Source organism: Simochromis diagramma, unplaced genomic scaffold (assembly GCF_900408965.1).
Source record: "Simochromis diagramma unplaced genomic scaffold, fSimDia1.1 OVJJ01000585.1, whole genome shotgun sequence".
Taxonomy (NCBI): Eukaryota; Metazoa; Chordata; class Actinopteri; order Cichliformes; family Cichlidae; genus Simochromis; species Simochromis diagramma.
Genome location: NW_024387398.1, coordinates 5,593,510 through 5,615,932, shown reverse-complemented (window position 1 = coordinate 5,615,932; position 22,423 = coordinate 5,593,510). Strand labels below are relative to the sequence as shown.

At 41.2% G+C, this 22,423-nt stretch overlaps 1 protein-coding gene across 3 annotated transcripts in view; it reads left to right on the top strand.

The window, feature by feature from the left end:
* fstl5 (follistatin-like 5) overlaps positions 1 to 22,423 on the top strand; it is a 198,425-nt gene that overhangs the window by 165,209 nt on the left and 10,793 nt on the right. For all 3 annotated transcript variants that reach the window (XM_040010097.1, XM_040010096.1, XM_040010095.1), the window contains 5 exons: positions 7,222 to 7,248; positions 7,469 to 7,587; positions 15,731 to 15,880; positions 20,277 to 20,384; positions 22,114 to 22,238. In XM_040010097.1, the coding sequence (XP_039866031.1) occupies positions 7,222 to 7,248; positions 7,469 to 7,587; positions 15,731 to 15,880; positions 20,277 to 20,384; positions 22,114 to 22,238 (529 nt within the window). The remainder of the gene's footprint in view (positions 1 to 7,221; positions 7,249 to 7,468; positions 7,588 to 15,730; positions 15,881 to 20,276; positions 20,385 to 22,113; positions 22,239 to 22,423) is intronic.

The window sequence follows — 22,423 nt, the reverse complement described above, 5'->3', positions numbered from 1 at the left end:
CTGTAAAAACATCTAATCATCTGACATTAACCAGTCCCATTTCCCACATTCACAGGACCCAAAAGATCTGGTGCAAGTACCATGGTACCAGATAGTGCATGACACCCACAGAGGTCCTGAAAGGGTCATAGCTATTTTGGCAGCTCAAGAGAAAGATGGCTTTTAATGTTCTGGCAGGTCAGGTACATCCCCATTTTTCTCTTTACTCTGGTTTTGACTCACAATTCCAGTATCTATTTATTATTACTATATTTTCTCTGCTTTATATTCTTTCCTCTGTACTCGTTGCTTCGTGACTCACTGTAAAGGTTCATTAATTAATGTATGACCTTTAAATACTCCAGCAGGAACAGAGAGTCTTGAAATTCGAGTGGGCTGAAAAGTGAGTTAAGCATTTCCGCAGCGAAACATCTCCACTCAGATATGATTCACCTATTGAGTCCTAAAATCATTATTTTGTGGCAAAGCTGCAGACAAGGTACAGTTATTTCACCTGTAGGGTACAGACACATTGTTTTGGAGAAATTCAGACTGTCTTCAGCCTGAATCAGTCTGGATATTCTCCAGTCTTGAGATTTTTAGGGCTCTGTTTTCATGTTTATTTCGCACTGGTGGCATTTTGTGCTTATTTCTTCAATTGGCAGTTGGGTATCTTGAGCCATTTCCACACAAGCACTGCAGCCATGAATTTTTCTAGGGCTCAACCAGCGGAGGTGCAGGTAACACAGTGAAACTGAACACTGAGCCAGTGATTAACCTGCCAGCTCCCTGCTACAAAGTCAGTGTAATATCAGGCTGTCTCGATGTTTTAACAGAGCATCTAATTGTTCTGCACATTCACCACTAGTGAGTGGGTGTCACATGTTTTTCTTCCTTTAAACTCTATTGTAACAGTGTCCTCATCTAAACCACACAGAGCCTTTTTCGTAGTATGTCCCACATGTGGAAATTATCACAACCTAATTTTCCTAATTTTGTACATGTGTGAAAATAAAGATAGTGACTCACTGTGTGCAACTGTAGGAGGTGTGATGTGATTCTGAGGTTGATGCTATGCTGAGGTTTATTGCTTAGAGCACTTGTATTCCAGAATGAGAAATTTTAATGCATTTTGGTAATTTTTTGCAAAGTGACACCCACAGCTCCCTTTATTCTTGTGTTCTTCATCCCACTAGTGTTGTGTGTTTTTCAACCAGCTAAGTATCTAGATTGAATCATTAATGTCAGACATAATAGAGCAATTTGTGATGCTTATCAGCTTTTTAATACGCAGAAATAATCAGGCAACCTTTCCTGTTCCACCTCAATAGTAATGTTGTGTTGGTGCAAACCACAGTTGGCATAGAGGCTATTTAAATTTTGTGCAAGTAAACAGACTAATAACTACAGATACCTGCTGATCTGCAAGATAAGCAGAGAGGTATGTGACCAACAATAGACCATTAAAACTTCTCGCACAGTCACTTACTGCTGGTCCTCATCTGATGTCTGTATCTAAGCCATCGAGTGATGAGGTCTTAGGATCGTCCATGTTAGATCTCAGTGTGGTCCTCCAACAAATTCTTGTTTAAAGTAACTTAAACTTTCAGATATACACCATGAAAAGAACACTAGACATTTTTACAGCCCCATAGCTGATATCTACCTGTAGGTAAACATTTATCACTGCAAAAATTCATGAAAAAAAAATGATGACATGTCCAAAGTAAATTCAAAACTGAGATCATTGGTCATGTGCATTTCTTAATAACCCCATAACTTTTTTTTAATGTTATTAAACCGATAATTATGTTAGACTGTTGTCTTTGCTCCATGTTATGTCCTCTTCTATGCCACTTTTTTCCTCCCTCAACACTTGTCTGCATACCTTGCTGTTTTTATTCTGTCACGTTTTCTTGGCCATTTTATCATATCTTGCAGTTTGTAAGCTTTTGTTCCGATCAAACACGCCACTGCTTGATTTTACAGTTTCAGACGAAGGGGAAGATCTAATCAGTGAAATCTGCTGCTCAAGTGATTGGTTGGAACAAAGCCCTACAATCTCCTGGGCCTCGGCGCTACACAGATGAGAACCACCGCTGCACACCGAAGTCTTCACAAAGCTGTTTTAATGCTATGCTGTTCGCCGTGCTGTCTGCTTCATATCCTCTGAACACAGAAGATCAGCTCGAGCCAAACTAGCGTCCATGTTTCCATCAGTAGCGTCCCTCCCCATCACAGCAGGCTTTCACACAGCGTTGGACACGCTGTCAGCAACAAGGAACTCTAACCAGGCAGTGACGCTATCTGCAGTGTCAGCAGCCTACTGCCTGTCGACTGAGTTTCACGGTGAAGGCTTTCCGAAATGAATAACGTAAATCCAGTGGAAAGTTTTAACGCCTTTAAGCCCCAGCTACAACATGACAGCTTATGAATATTTGTGATGATTCTTTTGAATACTAATGTAATAATACTAATCATGAGGATAATGATCATAATCAGTACAAATCATGAACAGCAGAGGACACAACACGAACACCACTTAAAATCTATTTACACTTGAATGATTATAGTGATTACATTAAACCTGGTTTGTAGAACTAAACTGGCTGAAAGGTTGAATGGATTTAGTTGCCATGACTTTGCAAAGTATTGTAAATGTGATAGAGCATGATTCATTTAGTGATGTAATAAAAATAAGAAACCACAAGGGGTTTTTTTGTTCATAATTATAGACGGATCACATTGGCTGCACTGCTACAGCGGATATTCATCCGTGTATGTCTCCCATAGCAGCCCGTGTTTGTGATGAAGCACAATCAGTTAAAACAAGTTTTATTTTTCAAGTTTGGATGTTTGAAGTGCTCTCCAGTAACTCGTTTTTTTTTTTTTTTTCTCCTTTCTGAAAACTCTCAGGGATTAAGTATTTTGAATACTTTTCATCCTAAAGAGATGATACAGCCTTCGGTCGTCCATGGGCTCCCAGCTCTAATTCAAGTGCTGTCAGACCTGTTATTTTGAAAGCTTCCTCGCTCTACCTGACTTTAAATAGTACTGCTGGGAACTTGCTGTTGAAGCACAGAGCTGCTAAAAGCAACGGGGGAAGAAGAAAAAAAAAAAGCTGTTAGGAAATCTGAAGAATTTCGTGACTGTAGAATGGATGGGTTAAATATAAAAGCTAAAAGACTTTCTCTGTATGAAGTCGGACTTGATCACTAGGTGACTCATAAGTGTTTGTAGTGCAGAGAGAAGAAGCCAAGTGAGAAGCACAAGGCTCTGAAAATGATATTGTTTCATCAGTATTCACTTTAACGCCAGAGAAGCTGAGCCACCATCAGTTGATAGCCACTTTAAATAAGACATGAAATATCTTGGCGCTTAAAATGGCCCTTCATGACTTTTCTTCAGCCGTATCAACCATCATTTTTACATTTTGCAAAACACGCAGGAAAAAGATACTCTGCTTACCATCTGAGAGCTACAGCTTCATGACATTTTCTCTGACCTTTGACTCACAAAGGTGCATTGCTTTATAATTCTCATTTCCTAGAACTGGATAAAGATTTCTGCTGTGGCTTTTCTTTGTAAAGCATACGGCTCATGATATGAAAATTGCCCCCTAAAAATTATACTCTGTACTTCTCATTGTGTTAAAGGGCCTGCACATTGGTAATGATGTCAGACCTCTCAGTAGAAAGACCAACGTGTATATACTGAAAGCTGACTTGAAAGCATTTAACTAGTTTTCTGTAGGGATCGGCATAAGCATAAAGTTTTAAATTATTTGTCTGAGCACAATTTAGAACCAGAGTATGGGGGAAAAAAAGCCTCAGTGTGACTCATGTGTCAAAGCTCCACTTCCATCAGTTTGACATGTTCATCTGTCAGAAAAATGTGCCAGTGATGATAGAAGCAGCTGGGGGCATACAGTCGAGATAGATTGGACAGTTTGGAAGCGGGTCTCAACTCGAACTGTTTTTTGATTCCCACCCTGCGCCCAGAGCGTTGTCTGATAAACTGAGGTTAAAGGGACAGTTCACTCTAAAGTCAGATAGCTATGGTGTGAGCTGCCAGTTGCAGCGGTATCTGCCTTCTCTTTTATTTAATGGAACTAAATGGCACTCACTCTTTGGTGCTTTGAAAGTAAAGGAAAAAAATCTGGGATTACATCCCATCCAATTTAATATTGTATATTATGTGTATATTTACATACTTTTGGGCTGTCACTACCATGAGCACCTTGTTGTGGATGAACACTTTCTTCTTTATTGTTACATATTTGGCATGCGTTGTTGCATTCGTTTTGGAAATTACTCAGTTCTCAGTAATGGTGTGCAGTTTTGTGAGTTTTTCTTTTTTTTTCACTTAAACTGCAGCAGTATGAGACAATAACAGTCCTCTCATTCTCTCTCTGTGATGGGAATTTTATCTGTGCTGTCTATCTGACATTAATAATCCAATAGATGGATCGGAGGGAAACTTGGTTTTAGTATTTTACCCAAGGACATTTGGCATGCATACTGGCACGGCGAAGGATCAAACCACCAATCTTCTGATTAGTAAATGACTTGCTCTACCTCCTGAACTCCCTCCCTAGATTTATAATTGACTTCTAAACGAAGTTTCAGGTAAATTCCTGAGCTTTTTTCACTTTAAATCAGAGACATTTAGGCAAAAAACCAGATATCTCGTGTGGCAAAACCGATGTTTTTTTATTCATGCTGAAAGTCTAAGGAGCTTGGAAAGAAAAGCGTCTGGACTTCAAGTTGCTTGAAGACGTTTCACCTCTCATACGAGAAGAAGCTTCAGTTCTGAACTGAAGAAGCTTCTTGGATGAGAGGTGAAACGTCTTCAACGTCTTCAACGTCTACGATGACCTGGATGACTGAGAAGCTTCACAGACATTCATGCTGAAAGTACTGTAGTGTTCACTTGTGGGCAGCGTCACTCATTGTGTAGAGCAAATTAAGAAAATAGTCTTTCTTGAAAACACCTACAAGAAAACTGATCAACTACCTAATTCTGAAAATCAGCACAGAGAAAATTCTAAAAAGAGAACATTTTGGGGTTGTAGGTAAAAGAACCATGCATTTACCTATTCATTTTTTTTTTTTTTTTTTTTTAAAAAGGAGCATTTGAAAAGTAGTATTAGTTCATTAGTTCACTGTTCATTAAAGACAAATTTCTGCTGATATCCAGGTTTACAGGGCTTGGCTAAGAGCCAAAGGAGAGAGTCCTAAGGCATCTTGATCCAGGCCTCAATGTACTGCAAGTGGGAGTTGGCAGGCACATGCAAAAATCTTTTTGGCTTTACACAGATTTGTGGGGTACCTGCTCTGCATGCTATCAGTGTTCTCAAAAGACTTTTGTATCAGTGTAGATGATGAAAGAAAGAAGAGGAAGAATGATATTTCTGCCTGTTTTCTCGAGCATTATTTTTTCACTTTCTGAATATATAATGCTAGAGCAGCGAGCAGGATTTGTACTTCCAAACTGTTGAGAAGGTGTATGTGTGTAGAGCTTATAATTAAAGCATAAGTCTTGGGTCAGTTTTTCCAAGAAACTTCGTAAAGAATACCTGGAAAGAGCAATAAAAAGCTGAACACCTAAGGCAGTCATCCTGAATTTCATTATACATTTGCATCTACTGTGACCCAATTACTTTAGCTGTATTATACTGTCTTCTGCCATGCCACTGTGGTGAACACCACGGGCTGTTTGGCCCACTGTCGCAGCAGCGTGCTCTTGTAAACAAATTGAATTTATGTAACCTTGCTGACGGGTAGGAACTGCGGAGGCCAGACTGGCTGGTGAGCGTGGCGTCCCCGATGTTTGGAGCCCAGTGGAAACATAGTTATTACGGCCAGAAAGAGTGAACTCACTGCCTACAGTGGCAGCCAGCTTGTTTTGTTATATGGATGATGAAGTTGATGTATGGGCTCCTTGTATGCGCAGAACAGCCACAGTGTTTCTGCCAAGTGATGAATAGCATCAATACTGTGGACTATTGGAAAAGACCGGGGCACACAAGATCTCATCTCAGCTCCTCTTTTCCATTTTCCATTTTTGGCAGATCTCAAATAAATTGTATTGTTTTCCTTTTTGTTTTGTCCTTGCCTTCCTTCCTTCCTCGATCCTCCAGACCCCGCTATACACCCCGCTCCTTTTGTGGAACTTTTAATGAGCTAAAAGGTATGCAAGAGTGCACAGGAAAGACTTGACAAAGCACTTTTGAAAGATTAAGGCTGACTAACAGCACAGTGGTGTCTGGTTGGCTTTGTCTCAGCTCCCTTTTCTTTCTCTGCATCCGTCCACCTGAGCAAGAGGCTGCGGGAATGAGCACTGCAATAGAGGCGAGATTAGAATCGGATGTGAATTGGCCTGGAGATTGGTTTGTAGACTGAAAATGCATGAAAATGGAAGATGGAATGGAAGCAGAGAGAAGACTGGGGGACACATGAACAATGAGAGAAGGTCACAGTTAAAAGCCAGTGTGAGATGATAGTGGTGGTGGCGGGTTGGGGGATGAGAATGATTGAGTGGAAGAATTTGCTCTTATCTTTACATGGAAAGTATATAATAGCTCTAGATTTTCTTCTCACTATTTAGTCTTATGATGTCATCTTTTCTCTCAGAGTATCCAGCGGCTGCTTTGAAAGCCCACTGTCAGTCTGTATCTTAGGTCGCCAGTGAACATTCAGGGTGTTATGTGGCTTTCATCCCACATTTCATGTCATTAGTCACTTCTAAGTGAATTTAATGAGAAATTACCTGTTATAGCAGCCAAAACAGGTTTCATGCCACTGAAGAAGCAGCACATTAATCCTTCCTAATGACTTATGATAATCATCTGAGCCTGAAACCTGTGGACTACTCATGGGTGTCTAAGGCAGCTTACCCATAACGCTCATATTGATGGATGATGATCTGAGGTCTAAGTTTTTTTTTCCTCTCTCTTCGTAAGATTGCAGCATCCAAAAATCATAAGCTGTTTTACAGTACTTGTTGTTGCCTGCACTCCATTTTCCAGTGTTTGGAATCAAATTATTTCCAAGCAGAGGGCTCCATCGATTGTTTGTTGCACTTGGTGTCAGACAGACAGCTTCCATAAAACTTTCATGTGGTCTGCTTTCCTCTTTGCCTCAACAGGAGTCAGTATTTGGGTGTTAGTTCTCACAAAGGGACACTATTGATTCTTGCATTTATTTTCATCTGTGCTTCCCTCTTTTTCCTTCCTTGCAGTGGCAAACATTTTGTGGCGGGAAGAAGGTACGTCTAGACTGCTTCTGCTCCACTATAGCATTCATTAAACTGAGTTAATTGAATTTCTGTAATAGGGTTACTGAACTGTGATGAGAAGGATTAAGTGATTTGATGCTTCGAGAGTAGATAACAATGTTATATGCTTATTTCCGTTCCAAATGTTCATACTGTGCAGTCTCATAAGCTTTTTCACGTATATAACGGCGCTGTTGTTACTCTCTCGCAGGTCTCGGCATTGGCAACATGTTCTATGTGTTCTATGAAGACGGGATCAAAGTCATTCAGCCGGTTGCATGTGAGATCCAACGGCATATTAAACCCAGTGAGAAGCTGCTGGCTCTGCAGGTGAGTCGTCAGAAAACATTTAAGATTCAGTGACTTTTTTTTATATTCCATCATTAAAAATATACGTAAAGCCCAAGTCCAGTCAGAAGGTGGTAGTAATGCTGCCAGAGGTGTTTCGTAACCCACCAGTAAAACAGCAAGATGTGTAAAGACGTCTAACTCAACCAGGCAATGCTAGCATATCAGAAGTCGACCATAGCTATATGTAAGATAAGATAAGATAAGATAAGATAAGATAAAACTTTATTAATCCCTCGGGTGGGTTCCTCTGGGAAATTCGGTTTCCAAAAGCACAGCACCGACAGAAGTTACAGTTACTGAATATTATATATATACACACACACACACACACACACACACACACACATATATAAATACAGAGACATATATAAATAAAATATACGAAGGGGATAAATAGAATAAATAGGAATAAAAATAAAAATACAAGTGAATTGCACATTTCAAGTATGGAGTCTATTGCACCGTTGACTATTAACAAAAGTATTGCACAAAAGGTAGGTTAAGAGTGAGGTGAAGAGGCACTACAGCTTAGTTGTTCCCCCCTCCTTTGTCCTCCTGTTTCCCCTCCCTCTCCCCTCCAGAGAGGAGTTAAACAGTTTGATGGCGTGTGGGACAAAGGAGTTTTTAAGTCTGTTAGTTCTTGTCTTGGGGAGAAGCAACCTGTCACTGAACAGACTCTTCTGGTTGTTAATGGCCGTGTGCAGAGGATGCCCAGCATTGTTCATAATGTCCAGCAGTTTTTTTTTAGTGTCCTTTTCTCTGCCACTGTCACCAGAGTGTCCAGCTTCATGCCGACCACAGAGCTAGCCTTCCTGATCAGTTTCTCCAGCCTGGATGAGTCCTTCTTTGCTGTGCTGCTCCCCCAGCACACCACAGCATAGAAAAGTACTCCAGCAACCACTGACTGGTAAAACATCCTCAGGAGCTTCCTGCAGATGTTAAAAGACCTCAGCCTCCTGAGGAAGTACAGTCGGCTTTGGGCTTTTTTATACAGGTGCTCTGTGTTGCATGACCAGTCCAGTTTGTTGTCCACCCACAGCCCGAGGTACTTGTACTTGTTGACCACCTCCACCTCCTCCCCCTCTATCTGAACCGGCAGTGGACCTTCTCTGGACCTCCCGAAGTCCACAACCAGTTCCTTAGTCTTTGAGGTGTTGAGTTGCAGGTGCTTTGTGTGACTCCATGCGACAAAGTTCCTCACCAGACTTCTGTACTCCTCTTCCTGATCATCCCAGATACACCCCATGATGGCTGTGTCATCTGCAAACTTCTGAATGTGGCATAATTCAGAGTTATAGCAGAAGTCAGAGGTGTACAGGGTGAAGAGGAGAGGGGACAGCACAGTTCCCTGTGGTGCTCCTGTGCTGCTGACCACAGTGTCACACATGATGTCCTTCAGCCTGACGTACTGTGGTCTGTCGGTGAGGTAGTCAGAGATCCAAGCCACCAGGCAGGGGTCCACCTCCATCCTGTTCAGTTTTTCCTGAAGCATACAGGGCCGGATGGTATTAAAGGCACTGGAAAAGTCAAGAAACAGGATCCTGACCGTGCCTTTTCCCCCATCCAGGTGTGAGTGGGCTCTATGCAGGAGGTACAGGATGGTATCCTCCACTCCGACATCCGCCTTGTATGCAAACTGTAGTGGGTCCTGGGCATGTTGTACCTGTGGTCGGAGGAGGTTGAGGAAGAGCCGCTCTAGAGTCTTCATAAGATGTGACGTCAGTGCCACCGGTCGGAAGTCATTCAGCTCATTGGGCCGGTTCCTTTTGGGGACCGGGACGATGCAGGATGTCTTCCATAGGGCGGGCACTCTCCCCAGTCGCAGACTGAGATTGAAGACTCGTTGTAGCGGCTCCCCAAGTTCAGCAGCACACGCCTTTAGCATCCTAGGACACACCTTGTCTGGGCCTGCTGCCTTTCTGGGGCGAAGCTTCCTCAGTTGTCTCCTGACCTGATCCACTGTGACACTGGGAGATGTTTGGGAGGAGGGGGGGGGGAGAAGATGTCTTGCTGCTGAGAGAGGGATTGGAGGAGGGGGGTGTCATAGTGTCAGGAAGGGGGGGAAGCGAGGGAGGTAGGAGAGTGGGGAGAGGACTCTGTAGTAAAGGTGAGGGTGAGGGTGGGGGGGTTGTGGGCTGGTCAAACCTGTTGAAGAAGTTGTTGAGTTCGTTTGCCTTCTCCACAGTCCCCCCACTGTGCTTTTCTTGGTGTTGTGGCCTGTGATGGTTTTCATACCATTCCAGACCTCCCTCATATTGTTCCTCTCCAACTTCTGCTCCACCTTCCTCCTGTAGGTGTCCTTTGCTTCCCTCAGTAGCCATAAGGTGGGGGACTGGAGAAGGTTGCAGTCTTCAAAGAGCAGTGAAATAGTTCTCAATGAATATCTAGTGTCAGTTTTGGGCCTTGCTGTTAAAGCAGATTATAGTTTGTAATGCATTTCTAAAGCAGTGTGTAGAATACTGTAAATGTAAAGGATTTACAGTAATTATTTTTAATACATTTTTACAGAAGACCTGAACCAACAGTGGGTTTCTGGTTAGAAACACTGTTAATGTATCCAAAAGTATAAAGTGTAAAAAAAAGAGAAACACTTGTGTGAGCCCTATTGTGCTTTCTCTGCCGACATGCAGCATAAAAGGAGACCTCTATGGTGTATTTAACAGGGTATTTTGCTCTTCCTTTGTATAAGTGTCAGAACTCCAATGTTGAAAATTAATAGCACCTAACCTAGTATACGTCAAGTTTAATTGCAATAATTTTAATGACATTATTTAATATGAATTCATGCCTCTCCGCAAAACCCATTTCTTTTCCTAAAGTCCAAAGACTGTTATGATTTGTGCCTGCCAGGAATTCGCAACACTGTGAAATGTTTTATTTTAACTTTGGAGGATCTTGTCAGTGACCAGTTAATTTAATGAATTGGAAGCAGAGAAGCTTGAATAGTCTTGTAAGCCCTTGGCTTGCATAGATCAAAAATGTCAGTGTTTGGATCTTAGTGTTTTACAGTGGAGTCCTGTGAAGAAACAGGAGTGTTTGTTAATGTCTCTGAAAAAGATGTAATGCGTTATTCACTATTTATATCCTACATATCAAGTGCCCTGCTATCCGACGGAGTGACGGCTTCTGTGAGCAGTTGGATGTATCTGAGGTTCAGAGTCAGCTAAGCTGCCGAACGCAGTGTTCTGCTCAACAGTTGATGGTCACTAAACTGTCCAATATTGATATGAGTGATTCCAAATATGATTTAAATGTAGATCTGCATTTTCTCACACACTTGATAAATGATAGTGTAATTATCTTATGTCAGCAATGTCCTTCTTTTTCTCCCGATTTTCAAATGAATGGACCTAAAGCTTTCCATTGCAATATAGATTAATTTGAACATGTTTCAGAGAAACCCCAAAGAGAATCAAGATCAGACTAGACCAGAAGAGTTGTCCACGGTGGAAAAATCCATCCCAACAGCTAGGGTGATGGGGGCAGGGCTAACAGGTAGAGACATGCAGCCAATTTATCCATGAGATGATGCTCTCCATCATCTCCTCCCCATTTAGGAAGAAAAACAAACGTGTTCTGTAAACCTGTAAAAACAACAGGCTCAAACAGTCATTTTTCTAGCATTGTTCAAATAAATATGTCATTATTTTTCCTTCTGTCAGATAACTAATGGGGGAAGAGTAAAGCAAGAGATTGACAGGCAGGCCTGGTGCAGTGTACTGATGTGGATGCAGTACTGATCTGTCGAAGTGGAAAGAGCTGAGTTTGAAGATGAGGCTGTCGATTTATTGGTCAGTCTGGGTTCCTAGCTTCACTTGTGTCTACAACCTTCAGTGACAGAAAAAAGTAAATCAATGTTGCAGATTCAAGAAATTGGCTTCTTTTAAAGGGTGTCTGGGCATAACAGAGGGTGAGGAGTTGAGTCATTCTTGAGTAAAGCCTCCGCTTCTCCGAAAAGGGCATCTAATTAAGATGCCTTCAAGGTAAGGTGTTTCGGGCATATCACCAAAGTGGGGATCAAGGGGAATACCCAAGAAAGCTGGAGAGATGTATCTCTTGTTTGGCCTGGGAATGTCTCAGTTACCCCCCAGAAGAGCTAGAAGCAGTGACTGGTCTAAGCATCTGTGTTTGGACTGCTGCCCTACGACCTGGATCCCGATAAGTGGTAAGAAATGGACAAATGGATGGACAGTTGAAGAAAACAATGTCCACTAGACACGTAGGGTACCCACTGAGTCATGGTGTTAATTCACTAACATAACTCATGCAGTCAGAGTGAGTTTCAAATGGCAGTGGACTGTTTACACCGAGCCTCCCCTACTGAGACACCGTTTATCACTGAAGCTTTCAAGCAGCAAAACATTCAGAGCACCCAGCTGATAGATACCTGTTAGATTTACACGTGTTCTCGAATAGCAGCTTTCCTCTGAGCTGCCTTTCATCCAGGAACTCTGCACTGATTGGACGGCTGTTATACATAAAGCGATGCCATGAACGCGCAACAATCAGCCAAGCGTTCCTCTGAGAGGTGTTTGTATTAGGATATCAATCACTGCAGCACTCCACTCTTGTCTTGGTGGATTGCGGTGTGAACACATGAGGCCGTTTCCCAGCACAGTGCTCACGTTTTCTCCATCACAGAGGATTGATTGCTTATGCACAGCCAATCCATTATCCAAATCCACCAGATAGACTACTCAACTGCGATACATGTCGTATGGAAGAAAACACAATAACGTCCAATTCTGCTTCAGGAAGCATCTTTATTTGGTTTCCTGTGGAACAAAGGAAAATCAGATGTGTTATGAGTTTTGTTTTGTTTTTTATTATCTATGCTACAAGGTTATGTTAAGTGCGGTGGTTGTCGTAATGTTTACTGTAAACAATAACAATAGCTTATTTTTTATAGCACCTTTTAAAACATACAAAGTGCTTCACAGTTTGGAGAAGACCACAAATTAAAGATAGTTGTACATGTCTAAATATACAAATGTGAGTTAAAGATACAGCCTTAGATTTTCTCCTGCACATTAGAAGAAGAACAGTTATGAAAAAGGACAAAGGGTTAAAAACTAATGACTGCAGAAAACGTTTTCTGCACTTGTTTAAAACAAACGACAGATTTAGCCTGTTCCAATATGTAGGAGCTACAACCTCAAAATGATCCCCTCTGGTTTTAAAATAAGAGCATGGAACAGTTAAAAGAGTGTGTACAGATTATCGGAGAGGCCAACTGCCACAGTAATGTCTCAGCACATGTCCCTGTATAAGATGGAACTAGGGCCATGTAGGGCTTTATGTTGTTAATAACATTTTAAAATGAATTCTGAATTTCACTGGAACTGAAAGCTTGTAAAGTCAAAACTATAGCTAGTTTTTGTTAGCAGCCTAGCTGCTGCATTCAAGAGCAGTTAAAGATGGCCTATTGCTGAGTGTGGGATGCACACCATAAGTGAGTTACAGTATTTAAGACAGAAAAAGGCAGGACAAATTAAAATGCGTACTAAACGCTCCACATTTTTGGGTGTTGGTAAAGGTTAAATCAAAGAAACACGGATGGATGCGCTCAGATGGATGCAGTTTGCACTTTACCATCATGCTCTTGGTCTTTTGTACAATACAAATAATTTCCATATCCACGCCGTAGACTGCACCACAATTTTCCTACTCCACCTGGCACTCCACTTGGTATCCATCTGCACCAGAGCGCGATACATCCACATTTTCCAGTAGATAAAATTTGTTGATTGGCTAAATACCTTCTCGTGTGGATGGAAGCAGCTCTTAGTGTTCTTTTTTAGGACTCACAGCTTGGTGTTTCAGGGGGTAGAACAGACTTGGGACTATACTTTAGTCCCAAGGATAAGCCACACGACGTCGGCCAGATCCAGGCATTGCCTAAGACGGCTGGTCCAGTTCTGTTACTCGTGATGACCGAGTAACAGAACCGAGTAATAGAACTGGACCAGGAGGGTGTGGTGTGACCATGAGGAACTTAGACTGAACAACGAGTGGAAGAGTAGCTGTTGGTGTTTCCAGAGTAGAAGGAGCATAGAGAACCCAAATGCTTAACTTATGTAAATGCATTTTGTATGTATATAAACCTCACATTTGTAATGACAATTTTAATCATAAAACAGTCAAAGGGTAAATAAAATATAGTAATTGGAATTTTAGAAACGCCACATTTATTTTAGAAAACTGACGGGACTCAGTCAACAGCTTGAACACTCTCTCTATATTTCTTTAATTTTAACAGAAGTGTTTTCTAAGTCTTATGTATTCCAAGAGGACCTTGTTTACTCTCAAGGGTGATAATTAGCATGCTGGTTCAACAGGAAAAAAACAAAACACTTTAGGGTAATACTAGCTGGAACTCACCTATAGCTTTTTGAAAAATGTGCTTGGAGAATTCTCTAAAGGCTTTAGGTCCAACTAAGTTATGAGTACATGTTAAAAAAATATTGTGACAGTTGCATCACGTCATACTATAAGACTACAGAAGTTTGGATTGAGAGCTTGGAGGAACACCTCAAGAGATTAGACATGATTGTGCCGTGACTTTACCACAAAGTTTCTCTTTTTGACACTTTTGGATGTTGCTGCTTCACTGTTTTCGGCACTTTCCCTCCCCACAGACGACTTATGTGTCACAAATGTACTAGCTCTACAAATCATCCGGCGGCTTAGCTGGAGAATATCAGAAGCCTCACATTTCTCACAGCAGCTCTTTAAATGTCATCATCCACATTCACAAGTGTAGAGAGTAAAAATCCTCTAAATATAACTTCACACTAGTATTTTTTTAATATCTTTTAAAGAAATACAACACCGCAGTGTGAATTCACTGCAGCATAATGTCCTACTGCAGTATTTGATAAAAAGATATATATTGTTTTGTATCACACTGTAGTCATTTCCATCATAAAGAAGTACAGCAAATGTTTGCAGTCTTTAAAACCTGTCAGTTACAACATAAATTGCATACATCGATTGCACCCACATATATACTGACATATACAACACACATATACAGAGAGGATTACAGCCGCCTCCATTCACACCCTCGGCTGGGCATCAGATGTTCGACTTCTCACTTCTTAAAGGTGCAATAAGTTGGATATTGGCAGCCCCCCTAGCAACAAAATGACCACAGCGTAGGTCTGCAGAGGTGTCGCAGGGTTCAATAACAATGACTCAACGATTACTTCACAAAGTGGAAGGATTTCTGGCTTTTAAAACTGACTCCTCCAACCTGTTTTGGAATAAACAGCAACAGATGGCGCTGCACCTGGACAATGTAGTCACAGAGAATTGAAATCCTTGTCTTTCTGGCTCTTTCAAGCCAGAAAATTCAAAGCAGTGTCTTTGATTTAGTGATTTAGCTTCTTGAAATGACCTCTTAGCTGGATGTTTTTGTTTGCAAATTAACCTACAGAGAAGACATGGGCGACATCACTGGGGAGGTCGGCAGTAGAGTTTAGATCCCTCCTCTCTGTTTTTCCCCATCATTCTTAATATAAAGTTGAGTCAAGTTCATACATTAAATAATGCCCCTCGAACCAAGAAAATTTGGCCAGTGAAAAGGGACCTGTCATGGGCTGCCTCTGTGGTTGTAAATATGAGAGAAAGAGTTCATCCCGCCATGCCGGGGTCCTTCATTCATCCTTGCAGCTCCCAAAATTGTCCCACAGAGTCTGAAATGGACGACTGGTCACTGCCTGGAGGATAGAATGACTAGGGAAGGGGGTGAGAGGTGGAAATCTCCTGAGCCATAAGGCTGGTTGAGTTGCCCGTTAGCCAGGATGGCGAGAGCTGCCAGGAGTGGAAGCTGAACAGCCGTAGACTGTCCGCGGGCTTTGTGTTGAAGAATATGTGCGGACAAGTGGGAGCGATTACGGAGATTTCGCTGGACCACGTAAAGCTCATTTATCCAAGTTGCCAAGATAGCACGACTCACATCAGCATAGGTGATAAGACTGCAGGTAGTAAACAACACAGAAAAACGACGAGGTGAAGGTAATTGTTTTTTAATGAGACGTATTTCCCTGTAATATGAAAAACAATATGCTCACTGTCGGTGTGTGTCTGTGTGTGTGTGTGCGTGCCTTTGTTTTTGCAGGAGGAAGTGTGCCCCACCTCACCAGGAGAGGCGGTTCAGAGGTGTGTGTGGTCATCAGCGGTCAACATCAAGGACAAGTTTATTTATGTGACACAGCCAACCTTGGATCGAGTGCTCATAGTTGACATCCAGTCTCAGAAGGCCGTCCAGGTAACTGTCGAGCTAAACTGGAAAAAACAAGTTCTCGTCAGTTTTGCCAGAAACACAAAGAGAGGGTCTGACGATAACACAGGTCAAGAAAAAACAAAAGATTGAATAATCTTTCCTGTTTGTGTCTTTGTAAAAGTGAAAAGTTGTTGTTTACAGTAATTGACTCCATCTGTGCCAAAAAACCTCAAGGTTGCTCGGTGTCCCCATGTTGATTGAACGCAACATATTTCACAAAAACCTTCAATACATCATTGCTCCATATGGGTATTTTCTGTGATTGATTTTGCTGAATGAAGGACACACATGGTTTTTTTTTCCAGTTCCATACATCATCCTCCTTCATGAAGTTCAAATATATGAATGCTTTGGGCCTAAACTAAAAATGACCTGTATCCTGTTATTTGGGAAACGCTTGTATCAGAGGTGTTGGAATATTGTACTTAAGTAACTATTTAGTAGAGCATTAATACAAATAAGTGAGCGCTGTGGTGTGACGATGTATGAGGAGTGTAGTCCAATGTAAATTCAATATAGCCCGGCTTTCTTTATGTCATCTGGCTCAACAAAACAGATCATTAGTGAAAGGTATCAGAATGGTGGTTATCAGCTTTCTTTGTTATCCCACACTTCCTTCAACCTAGTATTCTGGGTAATAAACACCAGTAGACTAAATAATTTTCCAGTTTATGGTCTATTAATCTGAGTAAAACACCACCAGGCATAAAAATACATTTTCTGATTCATTAACTAAATGCACATAAATTAGTGTAGTAACGAACTGTAGTAATGGACATTGTATTACGTACATTGTGTCTGATACTGTGCTGTATCAGGTTTGACAACCTTTGGTTTTCAGCCTGCATAAAACGTAGCCTCAGGTTCATGTTTATAGCAGCCAGCATTAGTGACACCTGCCAATGTAGCCCATCGGCTTCAAGGTTCAACATGTTTCACATTCAGAGATACTGTTCTGCATACAGAACAGCTAGTTATTTGAGTTAATGTTGCCTTCCTATTAGCTTGAAGCTGTCTGAAGCAGTCTTCTTCCCCAATGTCTGACACCAACCAAACATTTTTGGCAATAAACTGCCTCTCCCTGGTATTTTTCTCTTTTTCTGATCATCCTCTGTAAAATCTAGAGATGATCGTGCCCATCTGGCACAAAAAAAAAGAAAACGTTAAAGAAGAAGACACGTTTCTTTAATATTTCAGGGAGGATGATTTTTGTTATCTTGCTTGAAAACAGCGTGAAACATCATCACTGCTACTTGTTCTATTCTGTTTACTAAATACTCAGAGATTTTTTGCATGTAGATTCATCCACAAGCTTTCATTGATGGACTGTCCCCAGTCCCCAATCTGAAAGCCATAATAAAACATTTAGCTTGCATTTCTTGAGGTTGCACATTGTGGAATTTGAGGTGCGTTTAAGGTCATTTTCCTGCAACAAGAACCCAAAGCATGGTCAATCTAAAATGGTGCTACAAATGGTGTGCTACAGTTTGAGAGTTCTTTTCATGAAAATCTGCACTTTTTTGCTCCAAATATATCGTTGTTCAGTGTAGCAGTCTGCCATTCGGACTTCCGGTTGAGCTTTGATGGAGTAGGACGCGATTAAATTGTTATTTATTTGCGCTTTTTGGGCATATTTCCAGTCCTGTTTTGGTTTGTGGATTGTCTTGTTGAGAAGTTTTACTCGGGCCGGCGTAAAATGGCAGCAAAAAATGTTAAAACCCGCAGTACTATTCAAACACATCTGAGGCCTGGTTTGCAAACCGCGACCACACCCTCGAGTGAGCCGTCGTCTCCTGCAAAGCCCCCCACATCTCAAGCTAATCCTGATATTGAGGCTCTCAAGGTCGAGTTGCTGGCTTCGCTGAGGAAAGATATCGCCGACATCTTTAAAAAGCAGTCTGCCATTCATCTGGTTTGTTTGGATGTTGTTTGGATGCCAAACTTCTGATTCCATTAAGGTTATTTCTATGAAATCGTGGAGACCTACTCCAAATGTCTATTTAAGAAAAAACTATTTTTATTTGGTTTTCTAGCAATTATTCAAGCAGCTCTTTCAACCTGACCTCTACTTTCTGTTTACCATATCTTAATTCCATTACAAAGTAAGAAAGCTTCTACTTAAAAAAAAAAGCTATTTTCTTGTAGTCAAGCTTTGTGGGCATCAATTATTCTCTGTTCTTTAGAGTAGTAGGCAGCTGCTAGTTGTTGGGACAAGGTTTTAGGAGTCTGAGTGTTTATTAAGATGTGAAACGTGCATCCCCAGGCCTTTCCATAATTCTGACCTAATACGAAAATAGGCCTAACAAGCAACTGTAATCAAGGTTGGAAACCTTGGCAAAACTTATGTGAGAGGTCAAATCTTCTGGGGTGCCCAAACTTTTATTTTGCACCAAAATTATATAAAACAGAGAGTGCTCTAATCTTGCTTAAAATATTCAAAGTAATGTTTCATATTTGTCTTTTTAGACATCAGTTTATTATCTACTTACACACAACTATTCACAGTAGCAGAAATTTTGACCAGGGGTTCCCAGCCACTACTGTCACCACTACAGAGAGATTATAAAATCATTCTGATAAGCAACCTCAGTGTCAACAGCAGAGTGCAGGGCTTTGTCTGCATGTGTTGAATTTTTCTACTTGATGAAGTCTGTTTTGTTTCTTACTTGCTTGAAAGCTTGCCAGTGCATCAGCCCGGCTCTGTTCCACTTGAACCGCTAAAGTGCTGCTTTTTCAGCTTTAAGATCAGCTTTTGTTTGACTGCTAATCCCTGACCTGACCCATTTCATACAAACTGCAACTGTCAAGACCCACAGTTAACCTTAGCGTCAACGTGATGACCGAGTGACCCTGAGACCCACCTCTTCAAGGATACTGTCGCCTGGCAACCCTTCAGAAGTGCTTTAAAATGGCAAATCCTGCCATCTTCCTCACAGATGGTGTGAGGAAGCCGCCCCTTTAACACTCCTTGCTGCACCCGTCTCTTTTCCTGGTGGATTTTTTTTAATGCAAGGCTTCCTCAGGAAATAGCAGTGAGTGGTGGAGTTGAATCATCAGTGTCAGTGGGTTTTTTGGGTGTGTCAGACTAATTCTGGGCTGTTCAGATCCCTGCAGATGTTCCTGACACCGTGATAGCTGTTTACGGCTTGCCAGCCTCTCAGGGACCTGCCAGTAAGCAGGTTGGTGTCCCAGAGTCTGTCACAAGCTCATTATTCAGTCGCCTGGAGGTTTAGCTTCATTGCATTATATTACCAGTTGTTAATTACCCACCTGAACCCGTCACTCGTCTCGAATGGTAAGATACACGCAAGTTCTGGTTTCCCAGATTTTTGTGTTCTCATTGGATTATTAATATGATTGACATGCCGAAAGCAACAATAACAAGCGATTTGCGTTTTGAAATTTGCAACCAATTAAATTGTTAATTAACAGTTTTTAATGAGCAAGCTGTATTTTGTGCATTATAACTAATGAATTGCAGAGTGCATGCGGATACTTGTGTGCAAGTAGCTGCAATGTTCTCCGCGCTTCATCTCTGACAGATCTGTAGAAGTTACTAGAGCATATTGGCTGAGGATCTTTATAATCTTCCTCAGCCAGAAAGAAGTTGTCAGTCGAGAGGAAAAGAACAACGCGAACACCTGTTTTCTCTGATGACTACATGCTCGGAGATTAGTTAGGATTCAACAGATATTCTCATCTTATTTGCAATAACTCTCTTAGGAGAGGTTTACTCTCTCAGTAATACAGTATATATTTTGCCAAGGTAAACAATACCATTAGGACTTTGTGGCAAAACAAATATTATAGAAGGAAAGCTGCAGTCAAAGGGGTTTGTGGGAATACAGGGTTGCAATAATTCTTTTTAAAAAGATGATTGCTTTTTCTTGCTGTTGTGAGGAGTAAAGCTACTGCATGCTCTCGCTTCCCCTGAGATTTCCGTATTCCCTTTGAGCCGGGTGTCTCTCTGCACTCAGGTGGACATAATGCATGAGGAGCGCTTTTCTGTCACATACGACTCATCTATTGTTCTGGTTGGGAATATTGCCGCTGTGTGTCAAAGAACGGATAAAGACTGAAAGCAATTACTTCAGTGTGGTAAAGCAATTGTGTCTGTCACCACTTGATTTGAAATGCAGCTCAACACCAAACACACCTTATACATAAAAAGCACACCTCCAATCTACCTTGTTAAAAGAAGACTTGGACCTGTCAACCCGCGGTGCATTAGTCTGCAGGAAAACTTTTCAAAAGCATTACCATTGCACATCAAAGAGGGATCTCTTCAAACACAAGTCTAGTTTGCCTTGCGGTATTATACCATGGCCCTGCTGTCTTTGGGCTCAATTTGGTTTTTGATCGGTTGTGTGTTCTCTTTCAGACGGTCAGCACTGACCCGTATCCAGTGAAGCTCCACTATGACAAATCTCATGACCAGGTGTGGCTGCTCAGCTGGGGAGACATGGAGAAGAACTTTCCTACCCTGCAGGTGTGTCCGTGGTTCACTAGTTAATTATATTTCAATGTTTTTCTCTCCTCTGCAGTCCTTGTCCATTTTCGTCCTTGTAAAACGGTTGAAAGCAGTGAGTTATATAAACAAGCACAGAGATGCAGACTATCAAGGCAAAGTTCGGATGGTTCACATGCTTTAAAATGTATTATGTTCACCAACTGTCAGAAAATTATGAAAAATACCAATCATGTTGTCCCAGAGTCCAAGGCTGCTCATTTTTCCTTTACCAACAGTGCCAAATTATCTGGTCATTAATTTTCTATTACTCAACGAACCCTTTCAGGATTCTATAAATAAAGGGAGCTGATAGAGGAACTTAATATCTTCCTGCTGATTATATTAAATACCCCGTGTGAAGATAGGCATGTGTAAGCTGTAAAATCAGCAATAAGGAATAACTATTAGCATAACATTACCAACAAAGCCAATCCAGAAAGCTACAGGTGATAAAAACAAACAAACAGATCTTTTCTCCCTACAACAAATTCAGTGACTTCAGCTGTGCATTATTTGACAGTTGAAAAAAAGATTCTATTTTTATTTCTTTATTTATTTTTTAGAAAGAGGGGCAATACATATTAATGAACAGTTTAACAAATGTAAATATGCCAGATTATAGCCTTGGGCTAATTTCCATCTGCATCCCACCTTTACTTTCATTGCTTCTCCCTTAGAGTATATTTTAAGTTAATTAAATGCACTTTGAGTGCAGCAGGCATTAAGGCTGTAGTAGTTTTTGGTTCTGAACCACTACACATAAATCCAGGCACATAAACTTCTGACCACAAAGGTAGAGTGTTGTATCATTAAAAAGTTAAATTAAAATATATATATCAAAAGATGGTGCTTTTATTGCACATCAGGATTGGTCCATCTCATTCACACTGCTCTTTAGATATCCTGTTCTGACCACTTGTGTCTCTGCGAACAGCAAACATTAACTTGTTGGGTCAACATCAAAATGACCCAAATTTCATGTAATAATTTTTAACATGATACTCAAGATGAAGGGTTGCTGGAGGAGAGCCAGTGTAGCACATATTGCATACTTCAAGTGGTAAAACAGGACCTCTGGGGAACACACTGAAAATAGCACTCGCGCTATTATAGTACTAACTAAATCTGCTGTTTCTTTCTTTCTTTAAATTCTGGAATTCACTACACTTATTGATTGCACCTTGTAAATACTCATTGTATATGTTCAATTTTGAGGCCTTTGCTATAAATGGAACAAATATTTAATGAGTGTGTTTTTTAATTGTTTCCTTTGAGTCAAATTGAGTGGTTTCATTGGAAATTCTAGCTTGTCATCAGGAGCACAGAGATTTGTAATGCAGGGATTTGGTCTGTGGCAATTTGCCTTCAGCATTGTGGTACAATCAAAGCAAACCCTGCCTACACGCAACCACATGTCTACACGCTTCCATGCATGCATGATGATTATTTAGACACCAAGGAATATAGCACACATCACCTCCTACTGAGAAGCTCCAGCTACTCAACAGCACGAGGAGAGGCTGAAGAGTTTTATCTGTTAAAAAATGCTGGAAACCTTTGCAGCTTTCTGATATTAGTCCCTTTTGGTTCATTGTTAGCTCCAAGTAAGTATGATTTAAAGACTTTAATGAGGAGAAACCAGCAGCACTGAGTGTATTCATCAAGCTCATTTTAAACACCCACCTGCTTCTCTGTTGGTCTTCACCAGGTGATCAATCAGGCCAGCGGAAGAGTCTCCCACCACACCGTTCACACACAACCGGTCGGCAGGCGCTTCGACAGAGTGGACGATTTCTTCATTCCCGCCTCCAGCCTCATCATTAACCACATCAGGTACATCCAGCATGATCCAGCAACATTCCTAATGTAAATTGATTTGCAAATTAGGTTCACCCCTTTGGCATTTAATTCACTTTACTTGAAATCTCTTCAAGACTCAATACAATAATTTGAATGGGCATTGTTTTACGCTACTTGAGTGGGTTTTTGGATCAAGGCCACATAGTTATCTGATGAAA